Source organism: Danio aesculapii, chromosome 17, assembly GCF_903798145.1.
Source record: "Danio aesculapii chromosome 17, fDanAes4.1, whole genome shotgun sequence".
In the NCBI taxonomy this organism is placed as follows: domain Eukaryota; kingdom Metazoa; phylum Chordata; class Actinopteri; order Cypriniformes; family Danionidae; genus Danio; species Danio aesculapii.
Window position 1 is genome coordinate 14,551,919 of NC_079451.1, and position 16,378 is coordinate 14,568,296.

The following is a 16,378-nucleotide window of genomic DNA, read 5'->3' on the forward strand; positions in this document are numbered from 1 at the left end:
CTCAGTGAGCTCCATCTTTCGGATGAGACGTTAAACCAAGCTCCTGACTCTCTGTGGTCGTTAAAAATCCCAGGATGTCCTTCGAAAAAGAGAAGGGGTTTAACCCCGGCATCCTGGCTAAATCTGCCCACTGGTCTGTCTATTATGGCCTCCTAACAATCCCCACACCATAATTGGCTTCATCACTCTGTCTCCTCTCCACCAATCAGCTTGGGCTGCACGATTAATCGAAAAAAAGATCACGATCTCGATTCGACTCTACACACGATCTAAATTCAGCTTTTCTACGATTCAGCCAATTATATTTTCAAGGTCAGGAGAGAAGCAAGGCAGTCACACAAGTCTTCACAGCAACACTGATGCCTTCAAATGGTGTTAAAAGTGGCACATGCTGTATTTATAAGGTATAATTCACCCAAAAATGTCATTTCTGTCTTCATGTAATGATGTATTCGCGGCCGCGAAATCACACGTGAGCTGACAGTGTGCTGTTTATGTACTTCCGAGAACGCGCGCGTACACGTCCAATGACGCCTACTTTAGTGAACGCAACCTGCATAGGTTGTGAATAACAGGTAATGAAGTTGTAAATAATGTTCAGTTTGTTACACAGAGCGATCGTTTGAGGGCCGTGCAGGAGGTTTGATTTGCATTTGTGGTTTTTCTCACAGTGACAGCAGCCATGAGCCGCACTAGGAATTGAAAGTTCAACCTGTGCACACATAATTTAAATAATCATAACGCATTTTAGAGTTATGATTACGACAAGCATTTAATATGTAATTTCTTTCATAGCGAACACAGTGTTGTGCATGAAAATAAATGTTTACTGTGACAGTATAACAACCCTAGCCTATAATGTTGAATATAATGCAAGAACGAATCTGATAATGACAATATTCTAATTTTACAATTTTACCAGTGAAAACAAATGGTCTATTAATGCTGTCAATGGCAGATGACAAGCGCATGTCTTAAAAATAATAAATACACTTCATAATTACGAATATATTCTGATGTACTCATTTTATTGTGAATTAACAAACAGGACCTATTGAAAGACTGTTCAAGTCCACCATAATGACTATGAGCAATTCCATGCAAATGTCAACCTTGCCATGATTTTCACCAAAATAAGAAAATATTTTCTAGGTTTTTTGTGTAAGAAAGTATTTTACAGTACTTTTAAAATACTCAAAAATGTCTCTGTCAATGTTTTAAAACTATTACATTTGATTTACCAAAATCACACAAGTGGCAATTTCACATCTGTCCCATCCATAATGCAGAACTGTCACATCCATAACCACATTTTTTTCCTCATAAATGCAAAAATATGAAATGAAATAAAATCAATCATGTTGGTTCTATAGCCAGACAACTCCTATCCTTTTGATTATCATTTTTTATTTTGAGTTGTGCAGTTAATTCACAGAATTTCTACAAAGCATGTTGTATACTATAAACTCGCAGACTTTTTTGGACACACCCATAACACATGTTTATTTTCCTCATTTAAAGTACAAAACATGTTTACAGATTGATATTTTTCTGGTTCCTTAACTCTGTGGTCGGTTGATTTGGAAAATATAAACAGATGTTTCAGTATAATGTTAGCAAATACTTTCTCTGTGAATTTATATTTGGGTTTTTACTGCAAATGTCACATCCATAACGCTGGAATTGCTCCTATACAAAATTTAGCATTTTAAGCAACAGTAGACCTAAACATAGGCCTAATATTATTAGTGTTGTTTTACCATATGTTTGAGAATTAATAATAACAATAGGCTAATCATATTAACCTTTTACATTTACAGAATCGTGAGAAAATCGTGATCTTGATTTTAAGCAAAAAAAAGTGTGATTCACATTTTAGCAGAATCGTGCAGCCCTACAAAATTGGAGCGGAAAGACACGTCCTATTGTGCAGGCGCAGAATGTGACTTTTGTTCCATTGGTGTGTTCACATGAAGCTTTTTTGTCCAGACGCAATCAAATGCAAGACAACAACACAGTTGGGTTTTGTTTTTCTGCTAGTTTTTTGACGGTGTGTGCCATGTGTCCTTACAATTCCCACTAAGGCGTACTCACAAAATATACAGTTGTCTTGAACCGTGCCGAAGCACGCCTGTCCTCTTCTGTCCCCCGACAGCCTGCACTCACACTGCATCCGAGCCGAGGCACGCTTGCGTCATTGATAATGTTCTTTTCAGTTTAACAGAAGTTAAGCGCTCTCACTCAGCACAGTGGACATTGCTTTTGTTATATCATTTTAGTCGTTTGATATGCAGTGACACGCAGTTAAATATTTCGCCTAACAGATCAGCCACTTTTGATGCTCACAAATAATCCTAGTATAGTCCTCGTGCTGTAGGTATTAGGAGGTTTGCTGAAACTGCAGCTGATGTGCAGCGAAGGGTTTGCGTCTTTAATAAACTACGGCAGTTTGCGTTCATTAATAAATCCATATGAAGCAGTCCCTTAAAAGTCACGTCTCGTCTTCAGTTTTGAGCCCAACTGAACCGCGCTCTGGCACATCTATTCAACTGGGCCAGGGCCGGCCAACTGAACCGCGCCTGAGCCTGATTCAGAGCACTCACACTTCTCAAACGAACCAGGAAACGTGCCTGGGCACGGTTCAGATAACTTAGTGTGAGTGCGCCCTAATACCAGAGATGCAGGTCCAGCAAGTCACACACACTCAAAAAAGATCATAGCTAATAGGGAACAAGAAGAGTTTTGCATTGGACAGGCACCTGTACTTTCGGATCAAGGAATTTCTGTTACAGAGACAGTAGCTATGTTTCCATATTCATTCATTAATTTTCAGTTGGTTTAGTCTCTATTTCAAAAGGTTGCAACAGCAGAATATACCGGCAACTATTCCAGCATATGTTTTACGCAGCGGATGCCTTCCAGCCACAACCCAGTACTGGGAAACACCCATTCAAACTCATTTCACACACACACGCATGTCTTTGGACTGTGGGGGAAACCGGAGCACCTGGAGGAAACCCACACAAACACGAGGAGACCATGCAAACTCCTCACAGCCAACAGGCCCAGCTGGTACTCGAACCAGCGACCTTCTTACTGTGAGGTGACAGTGCTAACCACTGAGCCACCGTGCAACCCATGTTTCCTTATATAGGTGTGAATTGAACTTGTGCACAAAACTGGACTATTGTCTAAATTCAAGAAGCAAAAGAGAACAAAATAGCCAATTCCTGATAAATTTGCACCAAATATGAAAAAAAAATGGAATTGGATGGAAAATGGATTTCCTGTCCTACCCTATTCAGTTTGGACCCTACCATCCAAATGTCACAGCAGAAATCAAGACTCATCAGACCAGGCAACATTTTTCCAATCTTCTATTGTCTAATATTGGTGAGCCTGTGCGAATTGCAGCCTCAGTTTCGTGTTCTTAGCTAACAGGAGTGGCACCCGGTGTGGTCTTCTGCTGCTGTAGCCCATCTGCCTTAAGGTTCGTTGTGTTGTGTGTTCAAAGATGCTCTTCTGCATACCTCGGTTGTAACGAGTGGTTGTTGCAGTTACTGTTGCCTTTCTATCAGCTTGAACCAATCTGGCCATTCTCCTCGGACCTCTGGAATCAACAAGGCATTTGCGCACACAGAACTGCTGCTCACTGAATACTTTCTCTTCTTCGGGCCATTCTCTGTAAACCCTAGATAAGGTTGTGCATGAAAATCCCAGGAGATCAGCAGTTTATGAAATACTCACATTAGCCCGTCTGGCACCAACAATCATGCCACGTTCAAAGTCACTTAAATCACCTTTCTTCCCCATTCTGATGCTCGGTTTGAACTGCAGCAGATCGTCTTGACCATGTCTATATGCCTAAATGCATTAAATTGCTGCCATGTGATTGGCTAATTAGAAATTCGCATTAACGAGCAGTTGGATAGGTATACCTATTAAAGGGGTCGGTGAGTGTATATCCAGCTGCAGACCTGCCCATTACATGTGCCTTAAAATCATAAAAATGATTGACAGAAGTCAGTAAGAACTTGTGACAGTTCCATCAACATATCTTTCCGTTATCATAAGTATCTCGATTTGTTGAGTGCCAAGAAAGCCGCCCACTCATGGGACTGTGCCATAGATCTCATGCCATCAGTGGCTCAAGGATGCATATATCCCCTCTCAATTCATGAACAGAAGGCCATGGTAGAATTTATCAAGAAAGCGTTGAAACAAGGATACAGTCAACCATCCTCAAAATATTTAATACTTACAATCAGATCCTGGACTGATATTGTCAAGTAGGCAGGATTGAACACTTAGGGTTAGTTCACTCAAAAATAAAAAATAAACTAATCACTACTTACTAGGGCTGCACTAGGGCTGGGTGATATTGCAAAAAAAAATATATATATTATGATATCATGTTTTATATAATTCTATATCGTTAATATTTTAACATTACAATTAGGAATATTAAGATTTTTTTTTATTTAACTACTTTATTTTAATTTACCAACATTACTAATGCATATTTAGTAGTATTAATAGTAATAGTCAAAAACAAAAATATTTAAACAAAATACCTCATCTCTTAATATTAAAATAAACATAAGTGTTAAAGAGACTCTTAAACCTGATTAATAAAATGTTACAAAGTGTGTGAAATGGTAAAAGTAGATCAACATCTGTGAGGTGTCAATAATAATAAGGATAGCGTAAACCTCAAACTCTGAAAACAAAACAAATTATGATAATCAAATCTGAGCTTTCAGGTAAAGGAACCAGACATCATTATTCAAATACATGCTGAATGTTACAAATTGTAAAGTTGAATGACTACATTACCACTATGCTAAAAAATCTTTCAGATGGGGAGCTAGTGGCTGGGATACACAAGAAAAGAAACCAAAAAGCCACTCTAGTGACAATCTCATCACTGCTGCCATACAGTACTCATTTTCGGATGTGTCGTTATTCTGACCTGAAGTGACAAGCACGAGTGCGTGCTTTCCTTCACCATTTCTCTCCTTCACAGTCTCTCGTAACTAGGTGACCAATTTCTCAGAGGATGACAAACAACTGCTGCAGCTCTGGTGCAAATTCATGAAGTAAAGTAAAAAGCACTGCAGTGTTCGGATGTGCTGCGTTTGTCTAAGACAATAAGTCTGCTGTTATTACTGAAATGTGTATATTCCATACAAAGTGTGAAGCAGATTGGTTAGTTCTGCTTACATGAATCTCGGTGCGCTGTGGGCATCAGAAAAGTTTAGATGTTTATCCACTAGGTGTACCTGGAAAATGCGCCTCCATTGGAAATGACAAACTGAAACCCTAAGCTTATTGTCATTGCTTCCAAGGCATGCTCTCAGCAGCCACATTTTAATAAAACTTTAGCGCTTCATACTGAAACTTCATACCAAACGAATGGTGTTCGGTTAATAAATACCTATATTGATTTTATCACTCAGCCCTAGGCTGCACAATATTGGAAAATCTAACATTGCGATATATATATATATATATATATATATATATATATATATATATATATATATATATATATATATATATTTTTTTTTTTTTTTTTTTTTTTTTTTTTTTTTTTGCGAAATATATAGCAATATATGAATACAATTTCACCTAATAACGTATTATCTCTATTTGGAAAGAAGTTATAATATTAGATCGATTGGGATAATTCCGATGTGGGAATGCATCTCCATAAAATCTAATAAACAATTTATAAACTTTTTGGGGTTTCCGATTAGTATTTTTCCCAATGGATATCTTCATGCATAACAAGCTATAAATACAATCAAGAAAATTGAAATAAAGTGTTTAATCATTTTCCGAGTCTAAAAGTGTTCAGGTAACTAAATGATAAAAATCATTCATTGTTGAAGTCACAAATGGTACAATTACGCCCTAATGCTTTTAAAGCCATTATTCAATCACAGGCATTAAAACACATGCCAATAATAAATTGCAATACAAACTCAACACTGCATATCTTGCGATGTGACTATTGCAAAGGATCACATTGCAATATTGATGCTGAAACGATATATTGTGCAGCCCTACTATTTTCTCACCCTCAACTGGTTCCAAACCTTTTAGTTTCCATGTTGAACATGAAAGAAGATATTGTGAAGAAAGGTGAAAACCTGTTAGCACTGACTTCAACAGTAGGAAAAACAAAGTCTATGGAAGTAAATGATTATAGTTTTCAGCTTTCTTCAAACTTTTGAAGAAACTAGTTTGAAACTACTAAATGTTGACATAAGCTTCATTTTGGGTAAATCATCCCTTTATTCGACTGGGAATGATCTTACAATAAAGCACACTTTGTCCACACTCCTTCTCAAAAATCAACCACCCAATCAAAGACTGTATCAGAAACTGCTCCCTATACCCTCATTCATTATTGCCTACATTAGTCCACTAATAAAGTACCACTATAAAAACGTGAATGAATACAGGAGAATAATTTCAAGCACTCAGTGTCCGGGTCCCAAAGCAACCAAAGTTCCCAGACCTTCAGCTATCAGTCTGCTGTTGCTGCCATCTTAATTTATAAAATGAATTGCATTAATGCTGGGACATAAAACACACAGCATGTGGATTGTGACATTTATATAACTAAATCAGTACATCAAAAATCATACCATATCGACATCCTAGAAGAGATTATGATTATTTGCGTAGATCTTAGGCAAGTCATCTGTGATTCAAAAGTTCACTTCTCAGCTATCAGCCCCACTGGCTTTTGGAAAATCAATCCAAGAAAGCAACTGCAACTCTATGCTGTCTAGCAGCAGATAATGTCTAATGTGTTTCTAACATAATCAATTAGCATATAAATGGATGCTCAATGTTCACTTTTTTTTTCTGAATAAAAAGAGAATTATTTTATAGAAAATGAGAAAAAAATCTGAATAAAATGTTTAACTGACGACGTCCTTAATGCGATAAAACAAATGTAATTCAAATACTGTGGATAAATGAGACATGCAAAAGTCAATTTTTTTTCCATTTTAATTTGCATTTGAACTCTGACCTTCATTAAAGGTCACTAATGTAACAATGTAACAGTTAAAAAGCACTGCTTCAGGCATGTACAAATGTCCCCTAATTGAGCAGCAACCAAACGTTGCTAACCGACCTAAAGTTTTTAAAAAACAGTTATGATAAAACACACATTACAAAAAGTAAAAGGGCTAGTTCACCCAAAAATGTTCAAAATGTTTTGTTCCAAACATTTTTTTTTTTTTGTTCTGTTTAAGTCCCCATGAACCGGAAGCTAAGATCTTTTTTTTTTTTTTTTCGTATTGTGACGCAGTTCCTAAAGAAGCAGAATTTTAAATGAGAAAACAGTGGCTGTGGCTTGTTTTTTCTACCGCGGGCTGATTGGATGAAGTAGGCATTTCATTCAGAAAGATCGGGAAAGGGGTTTTAGAAGAGTTATTACAACTTAACAGGCACCTCCTGCTCACCATTTCTGTTTGTTGTCAAAACTGACAGTTGAACCAGCGTGGTTAAGTATGTTAGCAACACTCATTACCCCAAAATCACATAATGAGAAAAAAACTGAGTGCATTTTTAGATTTCAGTTGAAGATTTGAAGGCCAAACAATTGTTTTTCTTAAAGATATGCACAGATGAATTGTTCACCACAAAACTAGCAATGTGAGCTTGATTTCTTGGGGAGTTTAAACACAAAAGGACAAGGCCATAGAATTAGTATAGATGGATGTGACGTGTTCCCACCAATAATTTTATTAGCTGTCGGCTCTCATTAACGTAGATGTACAGTAAGGGTTAAATCACATTCAAGTCCTACCCCTCCCAGAAACACATATGGACATTGTGATTGGCTGTGCCTTCCCGTAAAGTGAAAGCCTGCTACGGTTTAGAAATTTTTCAGCTAGGCTTACTTTGCAAAATTCACGTGAGAGGTAGATATAAGAAGCAACATTAAAAAAAAGTCAGTCACAATCACTACGGGCTCTATTTTAGTGGTCTAGACGTCTATAGCGCATTGGCACATTAAGGGTGTGTCCGAATCCACTTTTGCTATTTTAAGGATGGAGAAATACAGTTTGCGCCCCGACGCATGGTCTAACAGGGTTGAGCTTATTCTCTTAATGAATTATGGGTGACCCAAACGGAATCTGCGCGCGCAGAAATCTGCACATTTTTAGCCCATCATTGAGTCTATTTATTTACTTGTGTAAATGTGTGTAAATTTATATTTATTCTGTTTTTTTATTAATTTCAGTAATATTATTGACTAATATGAAAGTTTGTAAAGTCATATTTTCTGTCTTTTAGAAGATATATTATATGAGAGTCTTGCTTTGTTTACCAAACAAGTGGATCTAGATGGATTTGCATTGTAAACATTAAATAAACGTTAAAAAAAATTTATTTTTCATTTCATGTATTAAGTTTTTAGTTCCGATACTCCCAAAATAATTCAGCATAAATCCACAGATTTTTTTACAAAATTCTCTGCAGAAATAGCAAGAAATGTCCGCAGATTCCGTCTGGCCCTAGTTATGGTTGTGTTTTGAGTATAACATGCATTAAATCAGAATGTCATCTCCCATTCCCTTTAAGAGTCAGTTGCGTTGTGCCATGGCGCATTTGCTATTTACATGGCGGTCTTTGTCAGTGGAAAAACTGAACACTTCACTAGCGAGAAAACAGTTAAACAGAACATCTGAATGAGGATAAAGAATGAGCCTCCTCCATTCAGCCTCTTTACTTTCTCTTTAATTTCCTTTACTTTTACTCTTTACTTTACTCCTTTACTTTTGTGGATAAGCAAACGGTGTTGTACACACTCCACTGAAGACATCCATTAGCCTACATATTTAATTTCGTTTGTTAAGCACAAAGATTTGTTTCTAAGCTATTACTAAATTCAGTTCTAATTTCCAGCAAACGAATAAATGTTATAAGTAAATAAATAAAAGTTATATCCAAACACACGTCCTATTCTTATGCCCTATATGGTGATGCATACGTCACCAAAACCAGACAGGTGGACAAATCTAAACTTGTTTTCATTAAAACAACTATAAATATGCATATAATAAATAATACTACTACTAAAAATAACATTATACAAATGCAAATTGTCATGAACAAACTGAAACACACCTGAAACTTGAACACCTGAAACACACCTTTAGACTTTACACACCTGAAACTTGTCTATAGCACTTGTTCACTGCTGCTCTTATAGTTGTGTAAATTGCTTCCTTGTCCTCATTTGTAAGTCGCTTTGGATAAAAGCGTCTGCTAAATGACTAAATGTAAATGTAAATGTAAATGAAAGAAGCCCCCCGAGATGACGCAGTTGTTTTTATATTTATGTAGAAAAATATTTTTGTAACATTCGAATACTTTTTTTTATTATTTGAATTATTTTTGTTCATACGTAAAGATATTTATGTATTGCTGTACATCCTGTGTGTAAGCAGTGTGTAGCATTTCGACCTGCATAGGTGCATAACTAACCAGCTCTGCACTGGACTTCAGATCAGCTTTTAGTTAGTGTGGTATATTTCAGTTTCTCAAAATAGCAACATGCCAACAATGCGCCTTAACACACCTCCTTTATAGACTGGAACACTCATGAGTCCACAATGTGGCCCAAATAGGTTTACTATTTAAACAACGTGATGCAAAACGTGAAAATTACTGTTGCGCTAATCTAAAAATAGCAACAAATCGAGTCAAACATGTAATGCACCTTATTGCACCATGTGTATGATAGGGCCCTACGAGTCCATCATAATAATAGTAACGATAGCTGTGCAATTAATTAAAAAATTTTGCCACATTATGAAAAAAAACAAAAATCAAGATGAAGTGCGTCACATGCCTCCCCCTTTCAAGAAGACTGCATTTATTCCTCCGCAAAGTAAAATCATGTCAATTGACTTTTGCAGCTTGATACATGCTTGATTTAATAATGTTTTTATTATTAAGTCTATTCAGTTTATTTCATTATTTATTAATGTTTTTAAAAGTGAAAAAAAAATTGTGTGCTGTTCTGTTTATGGAACTTTTAGCTTAAGGCGCATGCATAAATAGCTAAATACACGCAAAAATATCTTCAGATGCAGAGAATGGAGGGGAGGCCGGGTGTGAGGTGGGAGGGTAACATAAATAAAGTCCCCACCAATATCAAAACCAAACCTACGCCTTTGACAAATGGCGATATTTTCAAGAAAGTTGAAAATCTGTAATTTTCATTGACTTCTATAGTATTTGTTTCATTTTCCTACTATGGAAGTCATTGGTTACAGATTTTCAGCATTCTTCAAATTATCTTCTTTTTGTGTTCAACAGAAGAAGAAAACTCAAACTGATTCGGAACAAGTCAAGGTTGAGTAAATGATGACAGACTTTTAATTTTTTGGGCGAACTGTCCCTTTAAGTAACTATGCTTTCTCAATGATCAACTCAAGCTCTCAGAAATGTGTTCATATGCGGCCTCCATGAAAAACTGCTTGAGTGTTTGAGTATATCTTGATGACTCAGAGTTATAACAGGAACTTCCAATTAAGATCATTGCTGAGTTATAATTACTCTCCAACATCATTAAACATCACTGAGCTGTGGTACTTGAAAGCATTTCAGACAAAACCTCGAAAAAGCTCTTCTCAGAAGCTAGTTCCTAAATCACAGAAACCAGGCTCATTATGAAGTCTCGAAAAATTCTACATTTGAGACATTTTATTGGACTAACATTTGCAAAAGGTTCATAGCATAATGGGCTGTACTGAGTAGCTCTTTAAACAATGCAGTCCTGTTGTTTTATGGAGAAACGAGGACCAGAGCTGCCTCCGGGTTTTTCTGTCAAATAAAAATTTTACAGGCCGATACAAAACATTTATTTAGAGTACAACAAACAAATGGTGTTTTGTGCAACCCAGGCTCATTCTGAAAACGTACCTCTGCAGACGTCTCAGGAGACTGCGAAATACGTCCCGGCGGCATGTTTTTCTGCAGTTTTTGTTTTGGCTAATCCGCCAGAGGTCGCTGTGTAAGCTTCTTGAGATCTCAAATTTCACTCGCGAGTGCCATTCGCGCCTGCTGTTCTCATGTAAACACACCAGAGGCCGCTGTCGACTCACTTTTTGACAGACTTTCTGACTGACTGAGAGAACGATCGACTGACCCACCCTCCTCCTTCCCTAAACCCAACCAATTTTATCGATTGACCCGCCCACCCGCTTCCCTAAACCCAACCGACACGTTTCAAAAGCAATCCAAAAAAATAAAAGCCATATTTATTACAGAAATAAAAACGCAGGCATGTAAGTGCCATTTTAATTTCAAAACAATCAATGCCAATAACAAACAAAAATGATTTCCATGTTGGATTCTAAGTAGACTGCTAAAAAATTCCAAAATACAGGCATTGCAAGTGTGGAAATTGGAAAATTACAATAATAAAATAATGAATACAAATAATTAATCACCTTGGAATTATAAGGTTCTATCTACGTTCTGAATGATTTTGAGATATTGAGCTTCAAAATATTTGCATTCCATAGCAAACAACATGTGTGTAATATTTGTTTTTTAAATAAAAAATCTTAAAATGTAAACAACTTATAAAAAAACATCCCATAATGTAAATAAATTGCCATTTAATGTCAGTAACTCAATTTTGACAAAAATGTCAGATAGAACCTTTTAATTCTAAGGTGATGAATTGTACTCATTGTAAAGTTGTATTGCTAAGAGTTGAGAACATTAATTAGGAAGTAGAAACCTTTTTGTTTAGTCCTCCTTTACATTCAGCCAGTTGCTAAGACAGTCCAGACTGTTGACATTATCAGGGGACAATGTGGCCCTTTTCTTTTTAATGATGTGACCTGAAAGTGAGAAGTCTCTCACAAGCAGAATCACAAAATCTGCATATGAATTTTGGTGACAAATTTTGGTGCCACTGGTGCTGCGACAAGGACGTAAGAAGCATCAAGAGGTACATCAAAGGCACCCACTGGTACGTGTTGTGTCACACCAAAGACTATAGAATTCTTACAGGAACTTTAGTCACACAATCTCTAAACATCTCATTCTAAACAAGTTTAAGGGATACGACACCGTCGACAATGTTAGGCGTTTGTTCTTGTTGCTAGGAAACGCGCGCGCGCGCACACACACACACACACACACACACACACACACACACACACACACACATCGCGTGCAATACAGTGCACCCGGTGAGCAACTCCTAGCTTGCGACATCATCTGGCATTTTTACTCAGTACCTTTACATGGACACCAATATTCCGATTTAATATGATTAAAATAATACTCTGATTAAGAGTCTACAATGTAAACAGTGATTTTTGGTTACCTTAAAACAGTGGTTCTCAAACTGGGGGTCGCGACCCCTGCAGGGGTCGCAGAATAATTTCAGGGGGTCGCGAGAGTGATTTAAAAATTGTGTAATTTTCAGTGATTATAATAAATATTTTTCAGTATTACAAATGAAAGCTAATATTTTCAGATTTTTTAAATGATATTACTGATTAATAAAGTATTTAGGACACATTCAGGCAGAATGCATCTTTGTACTTGAAACACAGCGCTCAGGAACAGTTTAAAACTTGTCATGTCAACTTGCCCCAGTAAACACAGCCTTCAACGGCTTGACCCGCCTTCGGGCTCTTCTTATTGGCCCACTGCTCTAAGAACTGAACACGAATGATTGGTTAAAATCAGATGTCAATCACTCAGTCTTTAGATGACAGGAGCTACAACCACGAAAATGTAAAGCGCGGAAGATGAGAATGAAAACAACACTGACAGATTTTGACTTAGAAACACCTAAAGCTACAAATAATGGCACATTTGATTACTGATCATGTGGTAAATGTTAATCCACCATCTACACTTATTGAAGAGTGGATAAAAGACTTCCGTTGGCTATGTCCGCTATGAAAATAACTAAAGCATTCACTGTAGAGTCTGTGGGACGGAATTTTCAGGTAACTGTTTGCCACATCTCCACATTTTAAGCACGAGAAGTTCTGTTTAATCCTTCATTTAATCGCCAGATGCTGTCAGCCGTACAAGTGGCAGCTATATGTAAAATTTAATACCACGTACACAATCGCAAAAGGGCTTGCACTGACCAAGATTAAACTAATATTGCAGCTCATGAAAAGAGCGTTATTGCTATTAATATGACTTATGCAAATAATAAGGTATATGTCAAAAGCATCTGTGTAATATCAGACACCACCCGTGAGAACACAGCACAGTTATCGTTAAGAGATTCATTAATGAATTCATGTCAAACAGTGCATGCAGGGCCGGTGAGCGGTCCGTCCGTGTATCTTTTGGTCACTCAATTATATTATAAAAATGTATTTTCTTGTGATAACGGGATTTCATTGAGACATATTTTCCTCACGCATGATAAATGGTGCGCCTACAATTTTATAGTTAGGAGCACCAGTACTACCAAGCAAAAATGTTAATTTCGAGTCCTGTAATGTATAGTAAATACAGTTAAAACATTGTGAACAGATTAAAAAAGCTATTTTTATTGTTTGTATATGCTTTAGTAGTAGGGGGTTGCGAGTTCTTGATGATCTTACATTGGGGGTCGCTGGTTTAAAAGTTTGAGAACCACTGCCTTAAAAGACCACCCGAGTCCCGAAATGCGGAGGTTTTTTCTTTTCATTCGGCATGCAGTATCAAATTCCATTAAAACAACACTCTTCCAGCAGTCCTTACCTTATATTCTCATCCAATAATTGTCACAGGGCAAGAACAATATGTTGCTGAATGAAAGTGAAACTGCTGAACTGCAGTTAAAGTCGAAAGATAAAAAATTAAACATCCGAAATTACATTAAACTCTGGAGGAAACGCTGGATAGCGTGATGCGACGTTAATTGTTCTATACTGAAACTTTCCTTCTAAAAGTGCTTCCTTGGTCTTATCCATATTTCTTTGCACGTTGAACACACGTTGGCCACAACAGGAAATAAAAAAACTGCAACTATAGTAATAGTGTACATTTTTTTTAACATGTTAAATATTTCAAATTAATCGCATACGTTAACAAACTAATTTTGACAGCACTAATTTAAATATATATATATATATATATATATATTTTTTTTTTTTTTTTTTTTTTTATATTTTTCTGGGCTTTAATCTTGTCAGGAACTTTGCCATTTATGGAGGATGGGGAGCGCTCCGATTTCACTTAAAATATCTTCATTTGTGTTCTGAAGATGAACAAAGGTCTCGGGGTGTAACGCAACATATGGGGGGAGAAATTAATAACAAAATTACCTTATTGGGTAAACTAACACTTATATAAATATAAATAATAGTGACAATTGCCTTTGCAATAATGACCAACACAATGTTAAATTACTACAATAATTCTCACAAACTCAATGGATTACAAATGCACAGTGGTCATTAAACACAAAATATCATTAGTGCTTGTCACCTCCGCTTTAATGAGGTTTAGTCAATCACTTCATAGCACTCTCTTGACACATCCCAGAGCTGAATTTGATAAGAACACGTCAGAAATTACACAGAGGCTCTCCAAACAGAAGCCAAACAAAAGCTCCCATGACACTTTGTCATCTACAGTAAGATGCAGGATTTGGGGAAAAGTCAATTATATAAGCACTGGGGGATGGGGGAGGACTGATACGTGATAGATTTTCTTCCTCATTGAACGATAAGAGGAAATAATTTCAAACACTTGACTGACTTAAGAGACTTTGAAAAGAAAATTATTATTAATTAATTATTAATTATATAAGTTATTAAAAGCTTTTCTTGGAAAGCAGTTTTATAAACAACACAGAGTGCCTGCAGAGATGGAGTGATGTTAAATTTGAACCAAAATTCATACATTTCACAAAAATTTACTTCATAATTTGATAATTTTGCTGAGCCAATTTGTGACTTTGGTTTAATTTTGATGAATGTGCTGTCCTTTTCTATAGTATTCCACAACTGTCAATGGTTTCATACAGTTTCCTGTTAGTGGGAGTATAATAACAGAATAGATTTATTTTGTTACATTCTGAGGTGTAATATTATTAATAATGCACACTTCCCATTTGCCACTTAGGATCTAAAATCTTAAACCACATAATATCTTATGAAATATTTTCTGAAATTGGAATAAAAAAAAATATTTGATTTAATATGTGTATAGGAAGTTTTTGGCTGAGAAACAGCAATTTGTAGATTTAGAATGTGAGGGTTCGAAAAAAATCATAATATTGAGAAAATTATTATTAAACTTTTTAAGTTATTAAAATTAAGTGCTTAGTATGGCATGTAATTAAATGAAAATTAAGTTTTAATATATTTACACTAGGGAATTTTCTAATTATCTTCATGGAACATGATATTTACTTAAAATCCTAATGATTTTTGGCATTCAAAAATACATTCATGCAACATAAAACCCAGGGTCACATATAGTTATTTATATAAGGACAAGCTGATAAATTACTGTCACAAATGTTAGTTCCAGAGAAAAAAAATATGGGGACAACTAAGGCTAGGCTAGGCTAGGCTGTGCTAACATTTAATTTCAGAAAACTTACGTCCTCACACATTTTATTAGCGACTTTCATCTACTTGTGTGTGTGTGATCTGTAGTTTGTTTATATACAAAATTGCTACTTACATTTGAGAGTCTCTCCAGCATATGGAATATGAAGTTTAAATCGGTCACAGCAAGGGCCAGGCATCAGTGATGTGCAGCTAAAAGAAAATGAAAAAAAAAAGTCAGTCTCAACTGGTAAGATGTGCATTTGTCATGGTCACCCACCATACACACTAGATGACACTCAATAAGCTACACCTCATAACAGCCACTCATCCGGACTACATTTACCACAATGCTTTGCACCTCACGCCTGATTCACATGAACTTGACTCTGATGATATACACCTGCAGTCAATTTGCACCAAGCGGCAACATCCCGCTTTCCCTCGTGAAGCTAATACGGAAGTAGCTGAAACTGCAATTTATGGAAATTCCGCTAGGCCTGGTTCCATAATAGGGCACATTTCTCTTGACCCTAATGTTAAAATGGTCAACTTTACAGCTGAAAAAAGGTGTTACAGCCTGGTCCAAAAAACTATTTTGGTGTATACAGCAAATATTGTGTATATATAAAATATAAATAACTGTGAGAGGTTGATTTTATTTATAGCTCATCCATTTCATTTATATTAAGTTTTATTAAGTCTGCATGATTAAGGGTGTGGCCACTTGAGTGACAGTTAGGTCTCGCTGGTCGCCGTTACATCATTCCGGCTGATTAGCCACTGAACTCAGCCTATGCATCGTATTTTTG

The 16,378-nt window shown here is 36.3% G+C and overlaps 1 protein-coding gene across 2 annotated transcripts in view; it reads right to left on the minus strand.

The window, feature by feature from the left end:
• Positions 1-16,378, minus strand: part of babam2 (BRISC and BRCA1 A complex member 2) — a 194,306-nt gene that overhangs the window by 165,009 nt on the left and 12,919 nt on the right. For both annotated transcript variants that reach the window (XM_056477401.1, XM_056477402.1), the window contains exon 3: positions 15,703-15,779. In XM_056477401.1, the coding sequence (XP_056333376.1) occupies positions 15,703-15,779 (77 nt within the window). The remainder of the gene's footprint in view (positions 1-15,702; positions 15,780-16,378) is intronic.